At 38.9% G+C, this 17,514-nt stretch overlaps 1 protein-coding gene across 2 annotated transcripts; it reads left to right on the top strand.

Moving 5' to 3' along the window:
- Positions 1-1,032: 1,032 nt before the first annotated feature.
- Positions 1,033-17,242, top strand: Stt3A (catalytic subunit 3A of the oligosaccharyltransferase complex). 2 transcript variants are annotated; one of them, XM_076208934.1, is made up of 13 exons: positions 1,033-1,144; positions 3,025-3,133; positions 5,334-5,501; positions 6,001-6,161; positions 8,532-8,622; positions 10,098-10,204; positions 10,872-11,063; positions 11,156-11,548; positions 13,262-13,423; positions 14,050-14,238; positions 14,426-14,645; positions 16,029-16,217; positions 16,413-17,242. In XM_076208934.1, the coding sequence occupies exons 2-13, from the start codon at positions 3,025-3,027 to the stop codon at positions 16,556-16,558; spliced, it is 2,127 nt and encodes a 708-aa protein (XP_076065049.1). In that variant the 5' UTR covers positions 1,033-1,144; the 3' UTR covers positions 16,559-17,242. The 2 variants fall into 2 exon arrangements, with proteins under 2 accessions (XP_076065049.1, XP_076065055.1); XM_076208940.1 differs by lacking the exon at positions 1,033-1,144 and adding an exon at positions 1,262-1,290.
- The last annotated feature ends 272 nt before the right edge of the window (positions 17,243-17,514 follow it).

Below are 17,514 nucleotides of genomic sequence, written 5' to 3'. Positions count from 1 at the left end.
CAACTACAGTTATTGGCCAGTGTATGAAAAAGATGTCTCGTTGCATTTGATCCAAACGGGTGACCCAGCGTCCGAAGGGGAAGAAATATGAGGAAGTGGAGTTACTGAGCCTTTGACAGTCCTCTAAATCTTGTAAGGCTAGAGATAAATACATATTGATGTGCTTCATGGGTTGGGAATCCTGGTATCCAACAACCCATACTAATTACTGTTAAGACTATCTCTAAGTGTTATCATTAGCATTTTGTCGGCGATGACCATCGCCTTCTTTGGGGACATTTCAAACGAAGAGTTTGAGCCATCGAGGTGGTAAGTGGAGATTTAAGGAGGACAGTAGAAAAGAGGGCTTAAAAGCTAAAAGCGGTCAACATTCTTTTTTGAGTGAAAAGTTATTGCCATAGTAAATGAATGCTGTGGAACGTCCTTAGGAATGTCGCTAAGTCCATAATATACTGAACTGAATAGGACAACGCTGTCGATGTCATACAAAGGGAATATTAATTAAGCTGCAATCCTGTTGATTATTTTATTAGTTCTTGATAAGTGGAAGTAGGGGACCGGTATCCCAAGAATATAGTTTTAATCCTGTATTTTACAATTAAGTAAATGGATTTACCTAAATATCGTATAAACATGTTTTGTTAACATGGCGAATTCGAGATATTTTATCTGATGATTAATGTTTACAAAATATTTGCATCATTGTGCTGATCAGAACCTTGTCAGGACATAAGTAGGGTTATGCTTAGCCATTGTCAGAACATCAATGAAAGCCCAATTAGAGGAGTCCTACAATTTATTTATTACTTACGCTTAATTACTTGCGTTCTTCCTTTGTTTATGTGAGGATTCGAGCATACTCTCAAAAGCAGTTTAAATTTTTTGCTTAACAGTAAAAATTGGATAACTGTTCCTAAACAAAATGATAGTCTCTTAATGCAGTGTACTTAAACTAAGATTCCTGTAAAATACAGTTAGAAAATATTACACGACAGCAAATGGTTGTACAATGTGTCACTGACGTTTGTTTACATTCAGGCAGACGCTGTCTGAAGTAGCCAATGGGAAGCCGACACCTGATGGGGAGGTGAACTTCGGTGGAGATAAACAATTTTTCTCTCTCTTCCATTGAGTTAACTAAAAGGTTGGTCATGATTTCAAAGGAGATGCTGCACATTTTCGTGAATTGAGGAGCTGAAGTCATGTGACAAAGTGATAATATGAAAAGTACTATGATTTATGGCCTGTGCCATGGCCGGCATCAGTTGATGTTGCATCTGTCTGAGACGGGTACTGTAAACATGCTCAAGGAAATTAAATGTGATTGAATCATCAAATAGCATGCCATGTTAATAGGATGTAATTTGATATATTCATAGGAGATGCATGTTGAAGCCTGAAAACCAGTATTGGCATGTGTTTTAGGCTTAAGAACATGGGTTGAAAATTAAATATTTTTTAATGGCTTGTAGTTTCAATAGCGTGAACGTTAGTGGCATTATCACTTTGTGGAGGTTCTTAGATATGGAAGAACACAAATTAGGTAATGGAGCTGAATTTGTCATCAAAATTGATATTTGATTTCGTTCAGACTGCTATTTATTACCTTTACTTTTGATGATAATCTAAAGTATTAGTTATAAATTAAATGGAATAAGCTTATTAAGTTAATGGAAACATATAATGAGTTTGTTTCTTGTATTTGTCATAGGAAGAGACCCAGAGAAGTAAAATTTTATGCTGTCCATATGTTTACCGCTGACCTCACCTGTGGATTAGGAACCGATGTATGTTAGTGAGAGCTAAACCTTTGCCCTGAGCTAACCTAACCACAGTTTGTTGAGGATAACTAACTCAGGCATTCCCTGAAAAAGATGCTGTTCTACAATTTATTTTTTAATATTGGTAAAATTCCACAAATATGCAAGCAGTGATATTTAATACAAAACTTCATTGTCCAATAACTCCTAACTTAACGTAACCATTTCAAAGAAAAATTAGGTCATTCAAATGCAAAAAATATATAAAAAGTGGAAAATGTATTTGTTACTGGAACAACAGAAAATCATTGTAATGTATTAGTAATGGGAAACTAATGTAATTGCTGTCTTGAATTTCTTTGACTAGAAGTGTATGGCTTTATTTTAGTTAACAGTGTTCAAAGGGCACCACCATAGATCACTCTTGAAAGAAAATTTGAGGTGTTCATGATTTACACTTATCCTTTGATTTATCAGACAAAAGGAGGGGAAGATTGATCCAATGAATATAATAGATTCAACATATTTATTGTGACTTAATATCAGGCTTAGCAATGATTGTGAGGATAGGTTCTTGATATGCTTTGACTGTATAGTTGGGTGGAATAGGAACTTTAATGCAAGTCATTAGATTTTGTTCATTGCCTCTGAAATAGGGATCCTTTAAGTCAAAGGTCAAGTGTGTTGATGTGGGTCTATTTCTATGTCACAAGTTCGTTTGTAAAGGAGGAGCAGTTGCCAATTGTCATTTATTACCATATGAACAAGTGAAGGGTAGATGGTTGAACCTGGACCAAAGGAACACTACAGAAAAAAAATCCTTTTAATAGGACATTGCATTAAAATGTTGGGAACACAATTCTATGCCAGAACCCTAAACAACACATTCTTCACACAACACCTCACAAGCACTGCTGACAGAATGCAGCAAAAACTACACCACCAGCATATTACTCAAATATCTACCACAACCTACCACCAAACCACACAAAACATCCACACATAAACATATTCACATCCAGATAACTAATCAATCTTTTTAAGAAAGCCCACCAAACTCAATACTACAACAACAACCCCCAAAATACAAGTTCCATATAATTTTTTTACGGCAGATGCCTGTGACCCCGTGGCAACTGGCAAAAATCTCTTGCCTTCCTATAGTTCTCTCACTGTTGCCTGGATTGACAGTGCATGGTTGTGTCTTTATAAAGGAATGTATATGAATATTAATTTTCACTTGTGTCATCTTTATACTTTACAGATGTCGGCCCCAGTGTTAAGTTATCGAACACGAGGATGGTTGCGTATGTCAGTGCAGAAGCAGGACACACTGCTGAAGATGGCAGTCCTGTCACTGGCTGCTCTCCTCTGTAAGTATCTCATTTGGAATGATTTTTGTGCATTGAAATATGGCATGTCTTTTTGAGTAGATGTTGGAATTAAATATATTTGCAGTAAAACCTCTGTCCTTCAACGTCTCATAAATATAACAAATTAGTTGTCAACCATAAAAATGTGTAATTTTTTGCTCCTGTAGTCGACCAATCTATTGGTTCTTTACCAACCCAAATGAAGTTGAGGGGTAAAGTTCAAATTTTTGTGGAAAATTATCGCCCTAATAAAGCTGTATCCAGCAGGTCACTAAACATTTCCAGTCTTTTACCAAATCAGCCCTGAAATGGTATTCTAGAATGTATTGTGGCTGAGAACCAATGTTCTATTGTATATATGTATATATTTATTTATGAAAATAAATTGTGGGGGGGTATTGACTATATAAGATTCATGCAATCATGACTTCAGGGATCCTCATGAACCAATGTCATGCAGTATTCTTTCAAGATTATAAATTAATCTTTCAGTGAGGAATGTTAAGTTACTCTTGGCTTCTTCAAACCTCTTCTACCCTTTTAACCCCTTCCATACGGTGCCGCACACGTAGGCGTCATGGACTTAGATCTCGGTGGCAGCAGCCAATGCCAGCCGTACGACGTGTCGTAATAATACTCGCATCATAAAATATAGTCACCGCTTATATCGATCGTTCTCTCTTCACCCGTGAATTTTGATAACCATAGAAAATGCGATTACAAAAGAATTAGAAAGAATGTCATTATGGAGGGGCGACTACAATAAATATAATCAAGACGCCGATATGGCAGCCTCGCGAATACACTCGCTCCCCATGACGCCTACTTGTGCGGCACCGTATGGAAGGGGTTAAATCTCCTTTAACACTCCTATAACTCCACCTCTTTCTTTTTCCCTGTGGTGGAGAACAAGAATGCTACCACATCATTTCTTTACTTGTTGTGCAAAGTGGGACCAGTGACAAGTACCTGCTAATGGTTGGTCTGCAGGATGGACCTCAGGAAGAATCTGCTTTTTACCTCCTGCCTTTGAAACATATCAACAACTTGACCTTCTGGGACCAGTATCTCTGTCAACTTGAACTATATTTCCTCTGCTTTTTCACACAAAGAGAGCTTACAACTGGTGACTGCTTCTATCCTCTTACTACTGTGACCCAGTAATATAGAAACAGTTCCACTCTATTACATAGCAAATAGCAGTCCAGCATTTCTTCTTAGAACTATGGGTAGGCCTGAGGATTTTTGCCATCTGCTATGGGATTCCAGTCATGAAATCTCAAAGCAATGATTATTATAATTAGAGAAGATAATATGAGACAGATGAAAGAAACTAAGGACTCCTTTTCCTATTAAAATTTTCTCGCAAAGTATGTTTTGGTGTAACCACCCCACTTGTAAGGTAAGGGGGGAGATGCCTTTGCATTTATGTTTATAAAGATGAAACATGACTTTAAATTAATTTACTTTGAATAAGTGGCATTGCAGTATATAGGTATTACATCTTTTAGATGTGTTGTAGCTCTGAACACTGAACAGAAAAATAACATAGTGTTTGCGACTCCTTCAAAATAGAGGGACTTGTAATGGGTATGTGCATGTGGTGGTCTTGCAAGATGGACAGTAGACAGAATCGTCTTCCACCTGTCCATCTTCGTGACTTATCAACCTCCTCACCTCATAGAGGTGCAGCCATTGTTTCTGGACCAGGGCCAAGATTTATCTCTTAGTTTCATCTGTATTTATGCCACCTTTACACATAAGAAAAACTGAGAACCAGCAACTGCATGCTTTCTTCTATGACAAGTCGGTGATATGGAATTTTTTTTATGTTAATACAATACAGACACCAGTTCAAAGGTTCATCCTGGAGATGTCTGTGGGAGGGCCAAGGGATCATTGCCAGCAACTGTGGGGCTGCAGTTTTCCGGTCATTGAATCTCAAAGCCACAACTATTATTATTATTTCCAAAGTAATTCTCATGACATTGGTTTGATGATATGGTTTAATGTCACAAGTTTCCCTCTTATTGGGTGGCTAGGACGGTGCCCCTTACAGAGGACTTTGTAGCATGGAATTTAATGAACCATGCCCTTGGTCCAACTTCGCCAGTGGCAGGGTTCAATGGAATTGAAATATGTTATACACCTATTCAGCTGTGGCATGTTCCTTATTTATTTCTGTTTTATCTTTTTGCAGCATTTTCTTGCCGGTTATTCTCAGTACTTCGATTTGAGTCTGTTATCCATGAGTTTGATCCTTATTTCAATTATCGCACCACCAAGTTCTTGGCTGAAGAAGGATTCTATAGCTTCCATAATTGGTTTGATGATCGAGCATGGTATCCCCTGGGAAGAATCATTGGAGGTAAGCTTGGAAGTACTGTTATGATTTTAGAAATTAGTTTATGATTTAAGTGGGACCCAAGATTTCTCTTGCTACCACACACTACTTATAGTTCTGATGTTGACAATTTGTCTCTACATACATACATATACTTGTATTATTGGAAGTACTTGCCATTTGTTTTTCACAATCTTTTAGTGTAACTACAATTCATATATTTTTTAGCTATAGTTTCTCAAAATTTCATTGTATCTGAAGGCATTTAGATTTTCGTCTGAGTCTCATATTCCTTTTTTCCTCATGTGAATTTTGGTGTCTGTGGGGTATCTGGAGATGAAAAAAATTGTATAAAAAGTTGATGAAAGGAAATTAAGGGGATACAAGTGATTGCCAGCAGATCACATGCAAGTTATTTTGAATTTCCCTTTCTTAGCTTGATCAGAGAACAAAAAGGGAGATGGAGTGCTAGTGTGTGTGTATAGTCAAAATATTTTTAAGTTTATATTATTTCTTTTAACAGGTACCATCTATCCTGGGTTGATGGTGACTTCAGCAGCTATCTACCATGTGCTCAACTGGGTCCATATAACAGTTGATATTCGTAATGTATGTGTCTTCCTAGCACCTCTCTTCTCCTCCTTTACAACAATTGTCACTTACCAGCTGACAAAGGAACTTAAGGTTGGTAGTAGTAGATAAAAAAAAAAAAAAAAAAAAAAAAGTTAAAATTGGGCTTTGTAATTTACAGAGTTGCTTAGGTGGGGATTAAAAAGTGTAATGAGAAATAGACACTTGGGAATGGATGCTAAGAGGAGATTGTATGAATGGGTGATTGTGCTGACACCATTGTATGGGGCAGATACAAGGAACAAAAGAGACGAAATGTCCGAGAAGTATGGTAGGGGTTACAAGGTTGGATAGAATGAGAAATGAGGAGGTGAGGAGTAGAGTGGAGGTGGATAAGATGATAGATAGGGTTGGGTTGGGTTGGTTTGGACACATGGAAAAAATTATTGAAGAAAAATTAGTCAAAGGAGTGTGGAAGGCAGAGGTGGATGGGTTAAAAGGTGTGTTGAGCAAGAGGGGGTTGTCTGTTGAGGAAGGAAGGGAGAAGGCAGAAGATATGGTTAAGTGGAGAATGGCTGTGTATGGATGATACTTGGTGCATGGAAGGGAGTGGGTAGGGGATAGGGGTGGTTATGTGTTAATATTTTTGACAGTCCATTTCATTTTTCTGCATGAGGGGATGGGGAGTCGCTGATTAAATGAAGAGTCGTTGCTGTGGATGTGCTGTGTCTTGCTACATTGCATCTGAGTCAAGGCAATGGGTGAGATGCAGGGATGACCTGTCATCCAGGAGGAGCCAAGATAAGAGGGAGGGGGGGTATGGGTTGGAATGGGATTATTCCTTTTGACTTTGGCCACCTCCCTTGTAAGGGGGAAAAAGCCTTTGGTATATTATATACTTTAATGTTTGCCTTAGTGAATTTTAAAACTGAATTTTATAGGCAGGAATCTTAATCTAATCATTGATAATGCTGTTGGTGAAAATTTCATAACTACTTGTAAGTTAAATCTATGTCCTGACCGCTGAAGGCTATTATTTCTTGTACAGGTAGTATTAAGTGTGAAAATTTTATAATTCTCATGTTATAACCTGTGAAATGTCAGATAGAGGGGCTAAGATGAGAGTTCCATACAGAACCGTAGAAATTGGGTCATAAATGTGCATAGATGTGGTACAGATGAGAGCAAAAGGGAAAATTGGAGTAATATTTGTTAGAAGAAAGATGATTTTTGATATGTAGCTCGATGTATGTACTGTTGGTGTTTGTCGTAGTAAGTTTAATCATATGGGAGGGAACAGAAAGAAAGGCAGCAGTTGTTGAGAAGAAAAGGTGAGAGCAGTGGTGGAAGAAAAGATGTAACCATATGAAGAATAGTTGCAAAGGAGAAATGGGGTTGTGCAGAATAAACAGGATGGAAGTAAAACACGAAGATCCTTTTCATTTTCCAGTTGCAAAATGTAACTATGGTTGTTTAACATGTATATAGATGGGGTGGGGAGAGAGGTAAATGCAAGGGATGAGGCAGAGGAGTGAGGTTGAAGGGAAATGGGAGGTGAACTGTTTGCTGTGTAAAGATGACACTGCACTTGTGGCTGAGTTGTAGGATAGACTGAAGCAGTGGTGGTGGAGTATGGAAGGCTGTGAAAGTATGGGGCAGAAAACTGGGCAAAATTAAGGTGATAAGGTGTTCAAGAGATTATGGGGTGGAGGTGAAAACCTGGAGGAAGCAGAACTTCTAAGTATTTTGGGATCACATGTAGCTGGGAATGGAATAAAGGTGGAGGTGGAGTATACAGCCTTGTGGGGTCTTCTACATGGTACATTAGATAATTGTCACTGAGAAAGTGTTAAATGACTCCCCATACTGCCATGCTCTAATGCAGTGTTGCTCAAACTTTTTTACACCAGGGCACACCTGTGAATTAACCAAAACTTTGGGGTGCACCTATGAATTAACCAAAAGTTTGGGGCACATCATTGATTCTACTGAAAAAAAGGAACTAGTTCATTACAAACTCCCATAAATCATGTAAAACAAAAATATAAAAAATAAACAGAAAGTATTAAAAGATCCGGATTGTCATTCAATAATCAGTTGAGTGAGAGGGGGAGGGGGGATCAGAAATGACTAATTTAAATCCCCCTAGGAAAGAAAAAGGGAAAGGGTTGACTATGCCATTGCTTCTTAAAGATTAAGGAATTTACCCTTCAGTTCAAAATGTCAGATGGCAAAGAGTTGACACTAATTATTAAACCACATTTTTGGTGTCTAAAATATATGAAAATTATACAATTTTTTTTTAAATATAAGTATATTTTTTAAATTAAATCTTCCCTTATCTTGTGATGCACCTGGCTACCTTCCAGGGCGCATTAGTGCGCCCGGGTGCACCGTTTGAGAAACACTGTTCTAATGTTACCCAGTTAATGCCTATAGTATAGTTAATATCTGCAGTTTCATTTTATTATCTGTTGTACTCAGGGTCCAGGGGCAGGACTGGTGTCTGCTGTCATGATTGCCATTGTGCCTGGATATATTTCAAGATCTGTGGCTGGGTCATATGACAATGAAGGTAAGAATTTCACATCCACATTTCAATTACAGTTAAGGTTGTAGTGCTGTAGTGTATCTGTCATATAATTGTTCAATAATTGCAGCCATAATACATTTCTGTTACAAACTTCTTCTTCTTCTTCTTCTTCTTCTTCTTCTTCTTCTTCTTCTTCTTCTTCTTCTTCTTCTTCTTCTTCTTCTTCTTCTTCTTCTTCTTCTTCTTCTTCTTCTTCTTCTTCTTCTTCTTCTTCTTCTTCTTCTTCTTCTTCTTCTTCTTCTTCTTCTTCTTCTTCTTCTTCTTCTTCTTCTTCTTCTTCTTCTTCTTCTTCTTCTTCTTCTTCTTAATCATCATCATCATCATCATTTGGGAATGGATGCTAAGAGGAGACTGTATGAAGGAGTGATTGTGCCAACAGCACTGTATGGGGCAGAAACATGGAACATAAGAGAAGAAGAGAGAAGGAGTTTGAACGTGTTTGAGATGAGGTGTCTGAGAAGTATGATGGGGGTTACTAGGCTAGATAGAGTGAGAAATGAGGAGGTGAGGAGGAGAACAGGGGCAGAAAAGGAGCTGGGAGATAGGGTTGATGAAAGAATATTAGGATGGTTTGGACACATGGAAAGAATGAGTGAAGAAAGACTAGTAAAAGAGGTGTGGAAGGCAGATGTGGAGGGAGTGAACATGAGGGGACGTCCTAGGATGAGGTGGATGGATGGGATGAAGGGGGCTTTGGGGAAGAGGGGAATGTCTGTTGAGGAAGGACAGGAGAGGACAGAAGACAGGGGTGAATGGAGAATGGTTGTATATGGATGATGTGATTGCATTAGGTGGAATGGGCGGCTGGATGGGGGGTGAGGTAGTATGTGTGAGCAAAATTTTGACGCAGCCCGAAGGGATTTCTCCCCGTCCTCTCATTTTATGCAATGGGGGGACGGAGAGGGGGGGTCGCCGATTTAATGAAGTGGCCTTGCTGTGGATGTGCTGTGTCTTACAACACTGCTTCTGACCCAGGGCAGTGGACAAGGTGCAGGGATGACCTGTCATTCAGGAGGTGCTAAGATAAGAGGGAGGGTGGAGGGGTGTGGAGTGTATTCAAGGATGGAATGGGTGGGAATGATTTTATGCCTTTTTCTTTTTGGCTACCCCACCTTGTAAGGGGGAAAAAGCCTTGGTTTATGTATGTATGACTTTGGCTGCCTCCCTTGTAAGGGTGAAGAAGCACTTGTTATATGTTTGTATAAGCAGGAGGGAAGAGGGTGGAGAGGAGTGGAGTGTGATAGGGATGGAATGGATGGGAGAGGTTTTTATGCCTTTGACTACCTCCCTTATACATATACCAAGGCTTTTTCCTCCTTACAAGGGAGATAGCCAAAAAGGAAAAGGCATAAAATCATTCCCACCCCGATGGAGCCTTGACTTCCCTTATAAGGGGGGAAAAAAGCCTTTGGTATATGTATGTATGTATTAATTTTTGGTATACATTTTGTTTGCAGGTATAGCTATTTTCTGTATGCTGCTCACATATTACATGTGGATTAAAGCTGTCAAAACTGGAACACTCTTCTGGTCAACCATGGCTGCTCTAGCCTATTTCTACATGGTAAGATTTTGTCTTTTCTGTACTTGAATAAAGCTGTATCTCATGTTTTTAGGTAGAAGTGCATGTTAGCTGCCGGTCATGTAAATATCAAAGGTGAGGCCCAGGATATTAGGGCTCTTTTTCAGTTGAAGGATTTGGGCATTCAATTTTACTATTAGGCCCCTTCTGTGGAAGTGATGTGTTGCCTCTGACCAGTGCAGCCCAGGTAACTGGCAACAGCCATCTACTCATCTGCCATACATGTACATACATACATACATGTATACATACATGCCATACATATACAAAGGGCCTTTTCCTCCTTTCAAGGGAGGTAGCCAAAGTCAAAGGTATAAATCCACTTCCACCCATTTTATTCTCACATGCATAATGTCTGAAGGATGTGAAAAAATACATTTTCCATATACATGCATAAATACTTGAAATAGCTTACAAAGTAATACAGGCCAGATCCAAATAATACATGAATTCAAATCTAAATATGATAATGGTTAATCAAGGACATAGAATAAGTTGGAACTGTGTAGATTTGAGGTTAGGTATGATAAATTGGTGAATAGGAGATGGAACCCAGCAAGCATTGCTTCTTTCATGTGTACTACAACTAGGTAAATACATACATATCAAAGACTTTTTTTCCTCCATATAAATTATTTTGTTCTTGCAGGTTTCATCTTGGGGAGGCTATGTATTCCTCATCAACATCATCCCTCTTCATGTCTTGGTCCTGATGATCACAGGCAGGTTCTCACATCGAGTCTATGTAGCTTACTCTTCACTGTACGTCATTGGAACCATCCTGTCCATGCAGATCTCCTTTGTAGGATTCCAGCCTGTGTCTACATCAGAACACATGGGGGTCAGTTTCTCGTTGACAAAAATTGTGTCATGTTAATTGCTATATTAGTATGTTTTTATATTTAACAATTAACATCCTTTTCTTTTTTGCAGGCCTTTGGTGTGTTTGGCTTGTGTCAGATCCATGCTTTTGTTGATTATGTGAAGTCAAGGTTAAACAAGGAACAGTTTGAGGTGTTGTTCCGTGCTGTCATCTCAACAGTGGCTTCCCTCAGTGTGTTGGTACTTGTGCTGCTAACAGCCACTGGGAAGATTGCACCCTGGACAGGCCGTTTCTACTCTCTTCTGGATCCTTCATATGCAAAGAATAACATCCCCATCATTGCATCAGTTTCTGAGCATCAGCCAACTGCATGGTCTTCCTTCTATTTTGACTTGCAAATGCTCGTCTTCATGTTTCCTGTTGGACTTTACTTCTGTTTCTCCAAACTTACAGATGAAAACATTTTCATCATCCTGTATGGTGTTCTAAGTATCTACTTTGCGGTAAGTTAAAAAGGTGTTACTATAGATATACAAAGGATGATTGTACCCATTCTGTATGTAGCAGAGGTTTGGAATATAAGGGAGGCAGAAAAGAAGAGTGAATGTTTTTGAGATGAAGTTATTGAGAAATAATTGGTTTGGATAGAAAGGTGAAGTTTAGGCAGAGAATGTGTGTAAAAAGAGAGCTGTCAGATAGGGAAATAAAGTGAAGTAGTGCCAAGATGGTTTGGGTGTAGTGAGAGTGTGGATGAAGTGCATGTTAGAAGAAGACCAGGAAGAAGGTGAATGGATGGAGTGAAGGAGGCCTTGGATGCACAAGGAACCTCTTTCAAGCAGGGAAGAGAGCATGCAAAAGATGGGAATGAATGGAGGTATATTGTGAATGGATGAAAGGATGACATGGTCCAGAGGGATGTTCTTATTTGTACTGTAAATGTTGAGTGGATGAAGATGGAGGTCACCATTTCATGATGCAGTTGGGGTAAACAAGTTGCAGCTGTTGGGCCCTACTGTGAGGGCACTCTTCCACATTTCATTGCTTTCTACCAGAGCAGTGTGGATGACCCATCAGACCATGAGAAGGGAGGGTTTTTTTTAACCACTTCCATACGGTGATGCCTACATAGGCAGCATGAGGAGCAAGTGGGTACTCGATGATGCTGACGTCGCCATCTTGATTATATTTATTGTAGTTGTACCTACGTAATTTTCATTCTCTCTAAACTGGCTTCATCAATTTTCTATGGTTATCAAAATACACGGGTGAAAGAGAACGAACGATTGAGCACTAACTTTATTTTTTATAATGTGATTATTATGACGCAACATCGCACGTCGGGCAGCTAATGCTGCCACACGTGCGATGTGCCCCGGAGTGAAGAGGTTAATGTATTTTTAAATGTATATCAAGTGGATGTGTACTTTGACTTAGTCAATTTTCATAAGGGAAAAGGGCCCTCATATACATTTGGCAATACCTGAATAAGAAGTAGATAAATGAGAAAAGCTTAGTATTAATGAACAGGGGTATACCGGTAAGTGGGAAAAAAATGTAGAGCATTTGAGATCTATAAAGTCTTGCAAAATCATGAAGAACAAGGAAGATAAAGCAATTCCATATAGCACCATGAGAACAATCACTCCTTCACACAACCTTCTCTTTCCATTCACTCCTAAATGTGTTTCTCATTGCACTTTTCATTCCACCCAGATGTTTACTCATGTCTCTTACCATGATTCCCCTCCACATCCACTTCTACATTGACCTCAATGCACAACACCAAATGCTTAAAGCTCTAATACCTCTTCTCTTTCTATTATTGACTGCATAAAAACATATGCAGGCATGTAAAACTTTATAGGTGATTGGCCCCATTCCTTGTTGAGCCAGACTTTTGTATATGTATTTGTTCTTAGCATTTGGGGATTATTTTATGGAAATTAAAAAAAAATCATTCACAAATATTCCCTCATGGAGTGGGAGGCTGAGGGAATATATGTGAATGATTTTTTGATGCAGCCAGGAGGAGCCAAGAAAAGAGGGAGGGAGGGTAGTGAATGGGAGTGGAGTATGTGGGGATGAAATAGGTGGGAGTGGATTTCTGCCTTTAACTTTGGCTACCTCCCTTGTAATTGGGAAAAAGACATTGGTATATGTATGTATGTATTATGGAAATTTGATGTATTGATACTAGTTTGAATCAACTACCCTAGGGTGTGATGGTTCGTCTGATGTTAGTCCTGGCGCCTGTCATGTGCATCCTTTCTGGTATTGCGGTGTCTTCACTTCTTACAACATATATGAAGCAGATAGATGATGTTAAGGCTGACAAAAAGAAGAGTAAATTTGAAGGGAACTATTTCATGAGGAGTGAGGTAAGGAAGTTATATATTCAGAATTATCTACTTTTGGTTGGTTATGAAAAATATTAACAGAATAGGATTTGTCACTGTGTATAAGGGGCTGGGTATACAGAGGAAAAAGCTCTTTAGGATGTATTATGGATGGAGTGAACACAAGGGGATGACCAAGGATGAGATGGGTGGATGGGGTGTTGAGCAAGAGGGAGTAAGGAAGGGACAAGGGGGTGTGGGATGGGGGTGGTGGTGGTTATGTGTGAATGATATTTTGATGCAGCCTGAAGGGATTTCTCCCCATATTTTATTTTTTTGCATGATGGGATGAAGATGAGGTGTCACCCATTAAGTGAAGCAGCCTTGCTGTGGATGTGCTGTGTCATGCTGCATTACATCTAACCTAGGGCAGTGGGCAGGATACAGGGATGACCCATCATCCATAAGGAGCTAAGATGAGAGGGAGGAAAGGGAGGGAAATGGGTGGAAGTGAGTTTGTTTTTTAGACTTTGGCTACCTCTCTGGTAAGGATTTTTTTTATTTACATTAGGATTTCAATACATTGGTATACATTGTGGGTCTTCTGTAAGAGAAAAGAGGCAGTTGATTGATGTCTTAGTGATATGAAATACTTCTTTCTTCCCCAGATTGCCACTGCCTTTGTGTGCATCATGTCAGTGTTCCTGGTTGTGTACACATTTCACTGTACGTGGGTCACTTCTGAGGCATACAGTTCCCCATCTATTGTGTTATCAGCACGAGGTCATGATGGTTCACGCATTATTTTTGATGACTTCAGGGAAGCATACTACTGGCTCAGACACAACACTCCAGAGGTAGGTGTATAAGCCCATCATGTGGTCCTTGGGTGTTAACTAGAATCAGTATTGTCAAATTCCTGAGTTGCCTTGGCTGATTGAAAAGTAGGAGTTGGGTTTCCTTGCTTTGAAATATGAGGCTTGAGTCCTGACCAGAGTTTTGATGAACTGGTAGAGTAACTAAATGAATTATCTTTTATTTTAGGATGCCAAAGTCATGTCTTGGTGGGATTATGGCTACCAAATAACTGCAATGGCTAATCGGACAATTCTAGTTGACAACAATACTTGGAACAACACACACATATCAAGGGTTGGTCAAGCCATGGCCAGTCCAGAAGACAAAGCATACGAAATTATGAGAGAATTAGACGTTGATTACGTTTTAGTTATTTTTGGAGGTCTCACCGGGTATTCATCTGACGGTAAGTTTTGTTTTCATTGTATTGACTTAAAGGATAACTCAGCTGTCCAATTACCATCATTTTGTTTTCATTTTTTGTTTTTCATAACATTTGAAAATTGTCTTGTGTATGATTGTGGGGTTGTAGGGATAAATGACAAATGAGGAGTTGAACATGCACTGCATTAAATGTGTGTTGGGTTAACTGCATGTGAGGATAGTTGAACACATAGACACATAAGGTGTTAAGCTGTGGGCATGGTCATAACTCCAGGGAAGGTAGAAAATGACAAAGGGTGATGGAGTTCATGGTTGTCTTGTATATTTTGATCAGTTTCTATCCTCTTTTGCTATTTTTGGTGTTCTTAGATATAACATCCTGGTCTTCTCTTAAAAATATATTTCCTTCTTTCATTACACCAAGATGTATCATTTGACACCACTTTTATATACATTTTGTCACTATCTCATGCTCTGTTAAGTTGGGAATATCCTGCTTTCAATTGTAACTGTGCAGCCAGTTGTTGGTGATTGGATATACATATCCTCAATGACTAAGTGTCTTGATGCTCCAGCAAACTTGCAGTTCTTTTTTCCATTATAATGGTCTAACATCCAGTTTCCTCATGGTGGGTTACTATCACCTCTTTTCAAAAATGTATTTTCTTATTCTCACTGACTAAAAACCAGATATATGGGCATGCTGGTAGCATTCTCTGTTCAGTTACCTTCAGGAATGTAAAGGAGGCAGAGAGGAAGAGACTAAATGCTTTGAGATGAAGTGTTTGAGGAATATGTGTTACAAGAATGGGAAAAGTGTAGAGGTAAAGCAGAGAACATGGATGGGAAGGCAAGGTATTGAATATGATAGAACAGGGATGGGAAGGCAAGGTATTGAATATGGTAGAACAGGGAGTGATGGGGCAGTTTGAACATATTGAAAGAAGAATGTAGAAAGACAACCAAAGAGTGTATGGTAAACAGAAGTGGGTGGGGTGAATTTGGTAGGAAAACTGAGAGAGAGGGATGGATGGAGTTAGGACTTTGGGTGCATGTGGAACTGTTTTGCAAGGAAGAGAGAATGCAAGAGGTAGAAATGAATGAATAAAGATTGTGAATGGATGAAGGGATGACATGGCCTGAAGGGTAGTCCTTATGAGCTTCATAATTTATTTGGAGTGGATATGAAGGAAGGCAGAGGTGGATGGAGTGAACTTGAGGGGATGACCAAGAATGAGATGGATGTATGGAATGAAGGTATTGTTGAGCAGAGAAGGGAGAGGGTGAAAGAAAATAATGTTGGTATATAGGAGTAAGAATTTTGTAAATGAGAATCATAGAATGAAGATTTATAAATCATAACCAAGACATAGTTGAATATTTATGGGAACATTTTTGTTGACAGACATAAACAAATTCCTCTGGATGGTTCGTATTGGAGGCAGTACAGAGAAAGGTGCTCACATTAAGGAGCATGATTATTATACCCCAGCTGGGGAATTCCGGGTGGACAAGGAAGGCTCACCTACCTTACACAATTGCCTTATGTACAAGATGTGTTACTATAGGTTTGGCCAGGTCTACACTGAAGGAGGTATGTAATGGTCTAATCTGAATTTCAAGAAAATATAGGCATACCGAGTTTTGTGGGCTTTATTCTGTCCACATACAATGTTATATATTTATTTTATTAGTTTAATTTTTCCAGTTTGTGCAGATGAAATAATGTTTATGTGCATTTCCTCCCTTTCATTTTTAGCTGTATGTTGACACAATTTGGGTATTTCAGGCAAGGCCCCAGGTTATGACCGTGTGAGGAATGTTGAAATTGGAAGCAAAGATTTTGAACTTGATGTTTTAGAAGAGGCATATACCTCAGAACACTGGATCGTAAGGATTTACAAAGTGAAAGACTTACCCAATAGAGGAGCGTAAACAATAGTCAGACATGCTCTTCACACATCTACTTTTTCAGTCCATGGTGGAAGTGATGTTTTGATACAATCTGTGTTGGGTGTGGATATGGAAGATGCATTGGTATGCTTGCTTGTGCTCACTGCTTGTAACACATTTGTGTGTGGGAGCATTTAGAATCTACTCTTGTTATTGTGTGGGTGCATTTTGCCTGTGTAAAGTTGTATGAATACTTGTTTGTGTACTGTCAGTCATCTGTTGCCTGTGAAGGTGCTTGGCAGGAAATTTAATGTAGTAAAATAGTTTATGTGAAGATTGTGCATAAGAAGAGAATGATATTTTCTGCTACTGATCCTCTCATAAGGTGCACTGAATACTCAAAAGGGTATTACATGTTTCGGATAACTATGTAGTTATCACAACATTAAAGTTGTTTTGACATTTGTTATGATGGGAAGGATTCGTTGATAGGAAAAAAAAAAGGCAGAAGGAATTTAATTTAGTTAATGCAGTAGCTACATTTGTGTCCTTACAATCATATTGCCATGAAGCTCAATAGCATAGTGTGAAGTATTGGACAGAAAGTATTAACAGACTTGGAACATATGCTGCCAAAAACATTGCACAAGAAATGCACATTCTTACCAGTTCTTCTGTTTGCAAGTGGTGCATCAATGCCAACAATAAACGTTGTTCAGAGGAGGAGTTAAATGTCTTTTGTTATCCTTTCTTTGATTTGTATTATTCACTTACATGGAGGAACTAATGATGGGTACTTGTATGTAGTGGTCATGCAAAATGGAGTGCAAAGCTGCCCATTTTCAAAACCCAACTACCTCTTCACCTCTATCTGGAGGTGCATTTAGGGTTGACACTCGGTCTCTGGACTAGGCCTGATATTTCTATTTACTTCAAATGTATTTCTTACACCTTTTCATACATGGAGAGCTATCACCTAGGGATTGCTCTTCCACCTT

Source organism: Oratosquilla oratoria, chromosome 2 (assembly GCF_046742065.1).
Source record: "Oratosquilla oratoria isolate Oo_2021 chromosome 2, ASM4674206v1, whole genome shotgun sequence".
In the NCBI taxonomy this organism is placed as follows: Eukaryota; Metazoa; Arthropoda; class Malacostraca; order Stomatopoda; family Squillidae; genus Oratosquilla; species Oratosquilla oratoria.
Note: the sequence above shows the minus strand (reverse complement) of the source record. Positions and strands in the feature narration are given on the sequence as shown.